A 13797-nucleotide genomic window follows, 5' to 3' on the forward strand; every position below is an offset into this window, starting at 1 on the left:
TCCGAAGTATATCGCTGCAGTGTAGTGGTAAGAATTGCGTTTTTTTTTAATTATTATTTTCTTAAACTATTTTTAAATTTCATAGGTATATATATATATATAATATTATAATTTATGAGCAGTTAGAATGAATCTTTGGTTTATGAATTTTTGAACTGTGAACGTAAATAACACCTCACATTGAAAAATATTCTAGGCCATGAAAGAGCAATTGAAGTAGAGAAGTGACAATTAGCAGGCTTGGTCATTTCTCTCAATTAAGTTCTGAAAAGGGGACTACCATTAAAGAAATATCGGGTTAATTATAATTCAGGCATCATTATATCACCTTCAATACAGAAAAATCACAAAAGTCAACAAAGAAAAAAACTGTTAGTTCTAAAAAATCCGTGAACCAAATCCACTGAACAAAATTTCTATTTATTTAGTTTTCATTTATCTAAGGAAATTATAAAAGCTTGAAAAAGGCCAAAGCAAGGAACTTGCGAAAATGGTTCCACTTATATAAGGTTTCAGTTATGACGAGTTCCACATATCGAGCGGCAACTGTATTCTTAATCATACTAGCCAGCAGCAGCATCAGCAGTCCATGTTGACAGCCAGGACTAGCAAAAACACGCACCGGTTCACTAAAATGAAAAAACAGATTATTTAACATACTCAGAAAAAATTATATGCTTAAAAACATGTTTAAAGGAACAAAGATTCCTAGCACTTTTTATAAATATTATCGTTTGCCTAAACCTATAGACAAAAAATGCTATTTATGTCTTACCAGATTTTCTGGATGCACATTGAAAGGATCACTGAAACGTTTGAAACTTCTAGCGGAGTTAATAGCTTCTTTCAACTGGATCAGTCCAGGCACGAAAGAAAAGATTGTGAGAAAGATGAAAAGTGCAGTGTTGGATCCAGGATTTTATAGAAAAACTTTAGTACTGGAGAAAGTAATGTTGATTTTGCTAGTCACGTTGATGTCGAGAGTGATTATTCAATTAGCTAGATATGTATCTTGCTGTAATTTCGCTATTCCTAAATCCACCACTGCATTATAGCTGGTGATAAAACCCTGGTTTAGTAATTATAAAGATGTCTCTTAACTTCTGATGTAAGATAGATTACTGGTTGTACAAGATTACGTTTAAATAGCCAGTTCTGCGGACTACAAATTGAATCTCACTCGTTGCCAGGAAATTATTGTAGTAGCAATGCACAAATTAGCTCTACGTCTATATGACATTTGTTACAAATAACATTTTTATGGACCAATATAGAGCTCAAAACAACTTCAAGCAAACACTACACCCCGATATGTTAAATGAAACTATGGCTGTTCGACATTTTTTTGCAGGAATTACATAGTGTAACAGTTTCTGAAATGAAATAAAGATTTCTGTAAACACAATATCTATTTGTGACTCATGGTATTATTAATTTATTGGTTGACATTATGAATAACATACATAGTCAATGTAATACTACGATAGGACTATCCTCAAATAATTCTGGAAACTATTGGTTGGAAACGAGTTATGTAAAAATAGGAAGATCACTTAAATAACTTTTATTTAGACTCCAGAAACTATAAATAGAATCATATTCGTTCTGCAACTCAAGTAAGTGAATTTTAAGCAGGTATTTTGAACAAATTTCGATCTTGCGATGTCACAAAAAATGCTGAAATAAGTAAAGTATTTCGTTTCTTTCATAACATGCTGCCTACTATTGCTATTATTCTCATGCAGGAGAAAAGCATTGCATCCCTGCATAGAATTTTGTATTGAGACACAAATGTGATGATTTGCCCAGTAAGTTATGTAACAAGAAAATGATACACCTCGCCAAAGAGGTGGATGCACACAGATGTCACGTCTGTGTAGTTAGTGCAACAATGCTTTGACTTATTAATCTTGCATTTACTCCTGTACAGTGTCCTGTAACATGTCTTTTATACGCATATTAAGCTATTGCTCTCGTTGACTAAAGTGCAAATGCTGAAAACAATTATCACCTGTTTACCAATAATTCTTCCTGTTCTAAATACTAAAAAGCGGGTTTCTTAACGAATTATGGTGGTGTGCAAAAATTATAATTATGACACGCGTGGTGTTATAAAAACAACTGCAGCAAAGTTTGGTTAAGAATAAATTTAAAGTTAAAGAAAATGGTTTCAGTAAAAACGTCTGTTCCTGTACGCTTTTTCGGAAGGTCATTTAAATAAATTGAAGTTTTCTGCAAAAAGATGTGGTTTGGTATTAGTTGACGTAAATGTCTTTTTTTCACTAGTGAATGGACTTTTCATTTTCATAGGTAAGAATGTGAATAACACTACCTGATATTTTTGCCAATCGACAATTTTAATATAATAAACTTTTTTTATAGATTTAAAATGTTTTCGTAATTATTATCTGTCAATCTTTTAGCTTTTTCAAAACATAACACACAGTGAAATGGACTAGTTCAAAAAATTTTATCGTTACGTCAAATAGCTGTATTCTGCGTCGAAAAATTGTGTGGAAAATATGGCCGTTGACGGCTTTTTTAAAACAACGTATATTTACAAATTATTGTAACATTAAGGCTTATATTACATATTTTTTAACAATTCACGCATTTATACTTTTGTGGAAGATATTTTATGTTTGCTAATTCTCGATATAAGATTTATCCGATATTTCATTGATTTGATTAATAAAGATTTCTAAGTAATCCAGTATACAGACATTATATCGTGCTTGCTGCTCGTTAAACTTTTAATAACAAGTTATATCAATTCAATTTTCTTCCACTTAATTTTTTTCGTTTTATCGTCCAATTTATTGGGAAATCCAGATATCGAGAAATGCGATAAGCTTACGAAACACAGACTGGGCCATATGCAGGTTAGGGCGAGCCCCCTTAAAAAATGTTTTTCTACCTCCGACTTGAGTCATATATTTTTTTTTGATTTTTTTTACATTCCTTTTTTTAAAATTATTTGTAATCAATTTTGACGCGTCCTTTTTATGACGCAATTTCGCAGATAGCTCCAGTTTCGTAAAATTTTTAACAGTAGCATATCCGTGCCAAAATTAAGATATTTTGTGCCTTTCTTGCAGGCTTTGCAGAGAGTGCGACGCATTTTAACGTTGATTACTCGATCCGAAGTAAGTAAACGTTTAACAATTTTGAGAAGTAGCACATAAATGATCTTTTGTAATACTATGTCTAGAATTGCAGGAAGTAAGCAAATGATGCGTTGCGTTATTGGTAAATTTATAAACGTCGTCTGTACCAGTCGGAAAAGAAGCACTGAGAAGGAAAAAAAACCCGGATTACTTTCGTATTTATTGTTTAAGATAATGAATCAAAGCTCATTTTCTCGACCGATTTCTCGTCCTAAAAAATTGAACATTAACATATATATAGTATTCAACAGAAAATTTTCACCATTTTTAGTTAATAAATTTACTGATTCTATAAATACTTAAAAATATCAGTATTATTAATTCAGCACATGCGTTGGATCGCCCAATATTGAATTACTTTTTAAAAAAACAAAAACAGAAGATAATAGAACGAGAAAAAATTGTCCCCTTCCCCTTTACCTTCTCTCCCTTCTTAGAAATAGTAACATCTAAGGCAAGTAAACAATATTTAAACATGATTCGAACAGAATACATTAATTACTTTTTGACTGAAATCATTTGTCACAATAAAAATATGATTCTCATCTGATTCTAGCTGGTAATCAGAAGTAAGCAAAAAAATCTTCAGTATGTTAATACAACAAAAACAATATTTAAAGCATTCCTCTGTATGTGTGTTACCATCTGTCATAAACGGTAATTAGATATACTGTAAATGCAATGCATGATCTTTTTCATGTCATGAAGCTCTGACGGAAATAGGTAAGTCAGCAGTCGGTTTTAACAGAACAGCAAGATTAAAGTGATAAGCAAATCAGTGTTGCGTAAAGTAGACATGTTAGACATCTGCTTGCATAAACCTGCATAGCGGATGTGCATGAATTTCTTACTGCAAACTCTTGAACAAAGCAAAGCATTTGTACTACAATATAAAACTTTATGTAAGGATGCGTACTTTCTCAAACATAAGAACAAATTGCAAGGTATTTGTAAAACGTCCAATAGCACTCAAAGCAAAACAAGAAAAAAATATAAACCACCACATCTTACTATCCTAATTTATAAAGATTTACCGCCTCCAAAATCCATTGACCCATTCACGCAGGTCCCTTAATGCTTGACTAACTGACCAAGCATTATCATGGGGAACCCGACGTGGAGGAGGCAATGGATTTTGAGGAATAATATTGGGACGGTGGTATGGGAGTGGACGGAGTACAATGTGTGTGCGTATAGAACGGCGAGGAACAATAACAGACGATAAAGAACGTGTAGAGGATGGCGGTGTGGAAGTGTTCGAAGTGGACGCAGTGCAGGATGGGGTTGAATGTTGAGGAGGAATTGTGGGTGGCCGTAAGGGTGAATATGGAGGCTAATATGGATGGTGTCGTAAGTATGGATGCAATTGTGGACGGTGAGATGACTGACGCAACGTAGACAAGGACAAGGACGACAACGACACAGACCGTGGAGACAACAATGCCACAGCACAAGTTGACGACACAAAAGATGATAAAGAAGAGGAAGAGGAAGACAAGAAGGATGAAGAAGTGGATGAAGAAGTGGATGGAGGTGTTTGAAGAAGTGAGAAATGCAAAGAAGAATGTAAAGATGAGGTAAAAAAAGAGGACGATAAGGAAGGTGCAGAGGAAGACAAAGAGGTTGAAGGCGAAGAAGACGAGGAGGTAGAAGATGAGGAGGCAGAACATAAATTAGAAAGAGATTGTAGGCGTGCCCTGGTTTGATCCCTCCATTGAAAATCTTGCTCTATTGCCTAAGTAAGGAAAAGGAATTCATTTAGACGGAAACATCGAATCGTGCCGAAACCTTTTTCAGCGTAAAGCAATATCAGTATTTACAATATCAGTTTAAAGCAATTTTTTCTTCAGCAAAAGACATGTCATTAAATATATAGCATGTTTTAATGACTTCAAAAGATATATTGGTGTCTCTAGTAACCATTTGTGGATACTTCTTTTTTCCTATCCGTGTTTCAAGAAGCGTTTTTACATACTGGAGCATGTAATTGACATTCAAGTAACTTTTAACTGGCGTGCATAGGGACTGTTATTTGTAGCTATTGCGTCATCATACGCTTTTAATCAAATTAATAGCCCTCGTAAAGTGAGTTTTATTACATCATGCAAAGTAATGGGCAAGGTTGCAAGAAATAGTGATGAAGGAAATATGTATGACTGGCAAATTTTTTTGGAATTATTCGCACAAGAGAGATATTTTCGCGAAAATAAGTCAAAATAAATTAAATTCCGTGAAATTACATTAAAGCTGGCAATTCGGAAAAGTATCTTCACCGGAGCTTAAATAATTCCGAAAAAAAGTAGGGACTATGGCTGCGATTTTTGGTGAATCAAGACGCAATGTTTTTTTGTCTTCTTTTCGTCAGTAAATGCGAAAGTCCACTTCCTGCGCGGTCACTCGTCAAAGCGACAAAAATCTCCACTGTTAAAGGAATCTTAAATAATTCGCAATATTAAGAAGCGCGTAAGTTTCTACCGATTTGCTAAGAGATTGAAATTGATTTTCGTCCGTAACGCCGTTAAAAAAATGCTAAACTAAGGTGCTCAAAAAAATGAACTATTAGTCAAGTTTTTTTCTATTACAAAGCCATTACAAAGATGCTTAACAAACTGAATAGTATTTCTGATTCTAAATGCTACAATAACACTTTTCATACAAAAGCCAAAATACAGCCTTGTTCAACAAACGATCACAAAAAATCACCACAAACTTAGGAACAGCTTAATTTTGTACAATTGTTTCAAGAAAGTTGTTCCTGAAAAAGATTGTACTATCCTATTATACTTCTTTTGAATATTGGTAAGGGACTGCTTGCTGAAGCACGACCTTTATTTAATGTGGCTGGTTTTTTCAAATACTAGTACAAAACGATTTCTGAGGTAAGAAAGTTGGATACTTTACATAAAGCATGGACTGGAGGATGAGTGGCTGACATAAAAAAATATATAGCAAGAAAAATACTTACGCCACTCTCTTGACGGCTCTTCTCGGATTCTAAATTGATAAAATGTCGATATTAACTTGATGGTAAAAAACTGTAAGGAGAAAGTAATTTTATGTTACTTGCGGTTGTGGTTGTTGTTATAGATATCGATCTTGTTGATCTTGTTGTTCGTTATTCTACAAAAACGTATGTTTTATAAGACAACAAAACATCTCTATCGTAGCAAAGCGATGAGTTCATTTTCCTTTGATGTACCCGAAATTTTTTTTGAAGTCGCCGAAAAAAGTATGTCTATTTTGTTAGCGGATTTATTTTGTTTACGTTACGTGATGTAAACGACTTAATTTGATTTGCTGAAGTAAATTTAACGGCTTACTTTTGGAAAATGGTTACTTCGACACAAAAGAACAACAAAAAAACGATCCCTCCATCTTGAAAAAAGTGCAAAAAATAATAAAAGTGATTTTTGAAAACAAAAAAAAAAAATTAAGTGAAGAATTCAAAACAGATTTGAATTCACAAATAGTAAGTACTTTGATATTTTAAGACGTTTGGTTTTTCTTTACAGCTAATCATTGTTAATTTCTTATGTAGCACACTTTAAAGTTGTCAGGCTGACTCGGATTTCGCAGGCGCTTTTTATAAAAAAGCTAGCATATTTTTTTGCATAAATAATGTGTTCCCTGGTGCGTAACTAATTTATTTGTACCAAAATTCAAAACGCTACATAAAGCTGTTAGCTGGCTAACAAACAAATTTGCTGGCCAAACGGAACATTGATTTGTTGTAGTTACTGTGATGTTATTAACTCTTTATATGTGTTTTACAAAGCATGTATAGCTAGCCATATTATTTCCAGTTTAAGTATATTTAACTATACAGTAAATGTATTTCAACATATAGCATGATTTACAACGTGATCATATATACTGCAAGTCTAAAAAAGGTATCCATTGAAATGTACCGTGACATGAAATAGTTAGATATTTACAGTTTTTTTTCACTTTTTAATGTTGCATTAGTAAGAATATGCCATGTCAGGATGCCCTTAGAGTATAATTTTTTTAACATTTCCTGTGAACTTTACAAGAGGACCACATGTAATGCGACAATTTCTTTGTCTCTGTCAGTCTACATGTAAATTTTTTAGTTATTCTTACAGGGGTTTTTGACATTTGATTGGAAATTTACGTGGGTTTGTGGCTTTGGGTTAAAAAATTTATAAGAGGACGGTATGGTTGTCTGTTTATATTGTTTTTGTACCTGAAGATGTAAGGTTTATTTACGAAAAGCTTCGTGTATTTTATTGTAAATCTTATGTTCTTTTGTATAATAAACTGTTTTTGTTTCTTATATTTGTAATCTAATGGGTGAAGACTGTGTGCACTAAATGACTTGTGTTTCATAACCCTTTTGTGGAAGATTTATGGGTAGTGGTAATATACAATAGGCTAAATGAACTGATTTTTGTTGATTTGGATGTGCTCCTCAAAAACAGGTCTATTTTACATTTCTGGCAATTTTTATAACGACGGACCGTATGTTTCTAAAATTATGATTTTGGTGATTCCACATTTTCTCCTTGCTCATTGTTTTGTGATATTTAGATTTAAAAAATGTTGGCATAGGGCAGTACGGATCCGGTTAATTTTTATTATTTGATTGTGTATATTTATGGGGGAAAGGATGGTATGCAACTGAATGCATAAAGAACCTATCTTAAGTCATTTGTGCTTACTGTTGCTAGCCTTTTTTTGACACGTAATTACTTAATAAGATGGAAATATTTATTAGCATTTTCCTTTAATGTCGTCGAAAAAGATATGTCTCAAATGTTGAATTTTTTGACGTAATAGCACGACGTCAAAAACACTATATCTTTCATTTTTAGAAAGATTGCATAAAAATATTATAGAATATAAGTTTTGTATTTTGGCAGGTCCTTCCTGACGTCAGCAAAACCTTTTAATTCCTTTACAGTTCGTCATAAGCACATAAATCTAAACAATATTTTGATCAGTGTTTTAAGCTCTACACAATGGAGTGAATGGGTACATAAAACTCAAAAAAAAAACTTTTTGTGTATTGACGCGTCCTTGCTGATGTTATTAAAATTAAAGTGATGGTTTTCTTTTTCATTCCCTGCCAGGTGGATTTCTCCAAAGGCCTTATCGACCAGTACAATAAAAAATGGTAACATAATTTTGTAGACGTCAATCAAAGTTACTTTAAATTGATTCTTTCAACAAACGTGTCACAAGTTATTTGGGAAGTCCACTAGTGTACCTAATTTACATGTGAACCATTGCTTAAATTAATTTCTTTAGACAAACAGTTGCATTAAAAATTAAACAGAAATGTATGTGTTCAAGAAAAACTGATAATATGCTAGGAATAATTACGCACAAGGTAAAGACTTGAATTCAAACCGAACTTTTTGTAGCTTTTGTTGAGGAAAAAAAACTTAAAGCGTGATTGCAAAACGAACTTCTAATTGGACGAGTTCTTCGAATAAAATATTTTAAAATTTTATAATGACTGAGGAACAAGGTTTTATGCAGTTAGTTGTTTTTATACCATAGTACAACGCCTAGGGAATTGTGCGTTTACGCTCATAATGATGTGCCTGGTTTTCACATGCAGATCTCTGAATAAGAATAAAAAAATCTCTGAATAAAAACATCCACCAAAATTTGCATAGACAGATTATCGGGAAAGTCAATAAATATTATAAATTATTAAGAGGCTACTGGGACTCAACTGAATGTCTAAAGGCGGTAATACATGCGTTGATTACTTCCTTTCGATTTCCGCAAGTCGCGTCGTGTATCATAAAAGATCGCCCAATAAGGATTGTTTTCAAACCGGTTGGCTTCTGCAAAAACGTTGTTGCTTTCAAGCCAACAAAGCGCTTTATTTTATTACGGAAAATGCGCGGACAGCTTCTTTTCTCCAAAAACTATGTCACTAGACGAACAAAAGGGAACAAAAAAAATATGGTCAACAAAAAAAAACTGTTCAGACAATTTTATATTGTAGCAAACAATTTGTGGAAAGTAAAAAGCAAGGATTAGATGGTCAAAAATACCATTTAAAACGTTTTCACATTTTTCGTGCAAAAGGCTATCGTATATTCGAAATGTTTTTCGTTTTTCGTGCCATTTTGTACCAGAAAACTATAATTTACAGCAGTAGCTGTAATCTCGTTATATTTTTATTGAAATACCCGCTATGAAGTTTTAAAGAAGCAATCGAACAAGGAAAGGTTAAATTTGTTGCGCATGTGCAAATTTGATCACCGTCGCTTACTTCGACTGCATTCGTTTAATATGTTTTGCTGGATTAGTTTCCATTAGTAAAAAAAGTTCGTGGTTTCTAAACAGCACTTTGGGTAACTGATTTCCCGTAAGAGGTTTAAGTGATTGTTTGAAAAACAAATGTAGCGTGCACATCTCTATAATAATAGCCGTATTCCGTCGGTCTGTCTCTACGCGGAACATGGCGTCCTAAGTAGCGAGGACTGCGGAAAATCCCCACAGCCCTGCAGCTTTATTTTGCATCCCGGCAGACCCCTTTCTTTTTACCAGCCTTGGACCGCTCACGCACAATAGACCAATCACGGGGCCGGATTTTCACTAATGACTAATTCAAGTGCTTCGCGGCCTCAACATACCGACGGAGGGAACATGCTACCCTTACGAACGCCATTTTGGTTTGGAAGTGTTGGTGTGAAGTTTTGTAGATCTGCTTTCAATCCTTTTTTCTTCTGAGTTCTTTCTAACCTATTGGATTATTTGGTTTCTGTATGTTTTCACCTGTAAAGGTGAATATTTTATCACGCTTTCTAGCCATGTATAAATCTTAAACAAACCAATGTTAAGTTTTTTGCTAGCTAGCTATAAACGTAGATTTTGAGGAAGCATCCTGCTTTTAAGGCAGCTAGCTATAGTTATCTTTATTTATTCATATTCTGTTAAAGTTTTTATTCTGTTTGCTATACTGTTATTTATTTTTATATTGAAGTTGGGTCTACCTAGCTAGTTCTTTTTAGCTACCTCTGGATAAAAAGTGAAAGTAGCCAAATGCAGTTGGCTGCAATCCAATTCTTATGCTATATAAATGCAGTTAGGCAGCTGCCACTTTTAATACTGTAATGAAAAGTTATGCTGCCAAATAAAATTGCTGAGTATTTTTGTTAACTAACTTATTTTTTGAAAAATATGACACCAGAAACACCATAAAGTTGTGTGCACTACACTTAATACACTACATACTATATAGTTGTACTAAATCACTTTAGCTGAATGTGTGGCACTGTTTTTGGCTCTTATTAATCGCTCCATCGGGCGTTCAATGCTGTGTAACACAGTTAGTTGGGGCTTACTGGGCATTTCAATGCCGGATTCCCCAACAGACTGTTTTCTGTGTTTCTATTTACACCGAAGCTGTTATATTTTTTTTGAAACGTGTATTACGCCTGTACGAATGTGTACCACGGTTTACCTGGACTGACTGTTCAGCTCTGTGTTAACAATGGACTGTATGTTTTTATTTAAACATAGTCTGCAGGAAAGTTTTTTTCAAAAGTGTATTATCCCTACACGCCTGTGCAACATTGTTTAACTCTACTAAGCGGTCAGCCCATTGCCACGATTAAATTTTTAAAACTTATTCCGCAAAATAAAATATTATGGACCGACTGTTTTTGCCATGACCGGGTAACAACGGTTTGTAAACTCTATTTTTATTTCAGCTATTGTTGAGGGATAGTTATTCTTTAAAAAAATATGTTACCGTCGCAACACTAAACACACATGGTGTGTGCGCTTTACTTGATTTTTAACATACTGTATACCTGTACTAAAGCACTCCACCTAATTGTGTGGCGCAGTTTACGGCTGTTATTAAGCGCTCCACAGAGTGTTCATCGCCGGCTCACACCTTGACTTGTGGCTTACCCTGGCGTTTCGATGCCGGGATTACCCGGCTAGTCTATATAATAATACGCCAGTTCTGTCTGTCTGTCACTTTTGCAAAGTGGATAAAATTTCTTTAATAAAGTCTATAAAACATCGCCTATAAATTTGTTCCGTAAATTAGCAAACGTTAAAGCAATATTGACGTCAAAGGAAAGTATATAAGATTAGTGAAGCCATTGCATTGCACTTTTAAATCTAAGGCTAAATAACTTGGAAACAGGTGGAAATAACTGACGTCATCTCCTGCGTGGGTAACTAGGGACCACCTGGGACCAATTTGGGTAAGTTTCCCAAACCTGGGTCCCCGAATCCGTTTCGGAATGGACGGGTTAATGACGTCATCAAAAAACCTTCAAACCCTAATATTTCTGCAACCGTTTATCAAAAGTACATGATCCTATACATTTTCTTGATCAGAGTTTCACGATCTATGCCATGAAGGCAACTGGTATAAAAATGTCCAAAAAAAAAATTTTAGGTTTTGACGGGCCATCTCATTAACTGCTCATCAAAAGCACATGATCATATACGTTTTGTTGATTAGCGCTTTAAGCTCTACACAATAGAGGCAACGTGAAAACAAGCTTCTGAATTATTTGTGGATGGGTTGATGACGTCATCAAAATTCAAATAAGGCTTTTTTTCATTTTTATACTGCCTCAGTGGATTTTTCCACGGGCCTTATCGACAAACAAACTGTGCATTTCGATACTTTGTTGGCGATGATATAATAATGACGGCGAAGAGATCGCACGCGTTTTTTCTAGCTGGTTTGATTGTTGGAATTTATGGTTGTTTTTGTGTATTCAAACCAAGATTTGTGAAACCAGATGGAATAAGTTTAACACTTAATGTTCAAGACTACTACGACGAGATTAAAGAAACGTCTACAAGTTTGTTTATAGTTTTACTACTCTTGTGTGGTGACATAGAAGCATGTCCTGGACTGGAAAGCCTTGGTGAATTTTGTGGTAAGAGAGGTCTGAAATGTGTTCATCAAAATATTCGTGGGTTACTTTCAAACTTTGCCCACTTGGAAGCGTTAGTACACAAGCATGATTCAAAAATTGACATTATAACCGTCTGAAACACATATTTTGAACGACGATTTTAGTGACAAAGATGCTCTTTCTGAACTGTCTGGTTACACTTTGGTTAAAAGGAACAGAACATCTGGAAAAGGAGGAGGCGTGGCTGTTCATGTCAAAAACAGGCTTGAATTTTTTATTAAAAAATCGAAATCAATTTTAGTAGGGTGTTTCTATTGCCCTCCAGAGGGTTCAAAGTACTTAGCATCTAAATATAACGAAACATTTGACGATCATTTAAATTGTATCAATCAAGAAAATAAGGAAACTATACTCATGGGAGATTTCAATGTGGACTATAATGTTACAAACGTCAATAAAGATTTTAAATCTACAATTAATGTGCATGGTTTTAAACAACTTATCAATAAACCCACGAGAACGTCTGCTACGTCATCAACGACAATTGATTTATTTTTCACTAATTGTCCCGACAATGTTCACTGCACTGACGTATTCCCTACTTCGCCGAGCGATCACGATATGGTTGGTGGAATACGTAGGATACACAACATCAAGCATCCTATGCGAACTCTGAAGTGCCGTAATTACACTAACTACGTTCCTGAAAATCTTTTTAATGACGTCTCCGAAATTGACTGGCGCCCTGTATACGACGCCAGTGATGTAAATTCTGCAGTTACGTATTTTAACTCCAAGCTAAGAGATTCTTTTGATAAACACGCCCCGTTAATCGAAAAAAGAGTTAAATCACGAACTTGTAAATGGCTAACTTCAAAAATAAAATCTCAAATGAACAACCGTGACAAACTTCATCGCAAGGCTCGCAAATCAGGTAAAAGAGAAGATGCAGAGAAATATAAAAAGATTAGAAATAGTTGCAATAATAACATAGTGAAAGCAAAGGCTAACCACCAGCGTGATCTTATTAACGAAAATCTGTCAAATCCAAGAAAGTTTTGGAATGCAATAAAATCAGTATTCCCAAGCAAACCGAAAAAAGTGTGTCAATTGTCAAAAGATAGTGAAAGCAGAAGTAAAGTAAGCAACTTCAGCAAGTTTTTTGGTACAGCTGTTCACTCCCTTAAATCCAAGTCAATTCAACTTATGAATTATACATCGAGATACGTACCACCTTTTTCTTTACGAACAAATAAAATTTTCATGACAGGTTATATTTCTAAGATTTTTGTAGAGAAAGAACTCCGATCACTCAAACGAAATAAAGCAACTGGTATAGACGAGTTACCACCCGGAATGTTAAAAGACTGTGCTCTCAAAACCTCTTAGTCACATATAAACCTTTCGATAAACACCTCAACTGTACCATCAGCCTGGAAAGTTGCGAAGGTTGCACCTATATTTAAATCTGGGGATTCTTCTCTTCCCGAAAACTATCGCCCGATTTCAATTTTACCGGTGCTATCTAAAATTCTTGAGAAGGCTATTCATAACGAACTCATGAACTATCTCGAAAAAGAGAAATTACTGAACGACTGTCAATATGGTTTTCGAAGTAAACGCTCCACGAAACTTGCTTCTACTTTATTTTGCGACAGTATTCGTCGTGAAATAGATGGCGGTAAGTTAGTTGGAGCAGTTTATATAGATTTATTGAAAGCCTTTGATACGATCGGACACTCATTATTATTAAACAA

The 13797-nt window shown here is 34.4% G+C and overlaps 1 protein-coding gene across 1 annotated transcript; it reads left to right on the forward strand.

Moving 5' to 3' along the window:
• Positions 1–4348: 4348 nt before the first annotated feature.
• LOC130625236 (uncharacterized) lies at positions 4349–8766 on the forward strand. Its single transcript, XM_057440321.1, has 10 exons — positions 4349–4457; positions 4566–4700; positions 4755–4853; positions 5044–5165; positions 5913–5934; positions 6255–6297; positions 8051–8230; positions 8439–8470; positions 8555–8582; positions 8694–8766. Exons 1-10 carry the CDS (start codon positions 4349–4351, stop codon positions 8764–8766), a joined length of 843 nt encoding a protein of 280 aa, XP_057296304.1.
• The last annotated feature ends 5031 nt before the right edge of the window (positions 8767–13797 follow it).

The sequence above is a fragment of the Hydractinia symbiolongicarpus genome, chromosome 1 (genome assembly GCF_029227915.1).
Source record: "Hydractinia symbiolongicarpus strain clone_291-10 chromosome 1, HSymV2.1, whole genome shotgun sequence".
In the NCBI taxonomy this organism is placed as follows: Eukaryota; Metazoa; Cnidaria; class Hydrozoa; order Anthoathecata; family Hydractiniidae; genus Hydractinia; species Hydractinia symbiolongicarpus.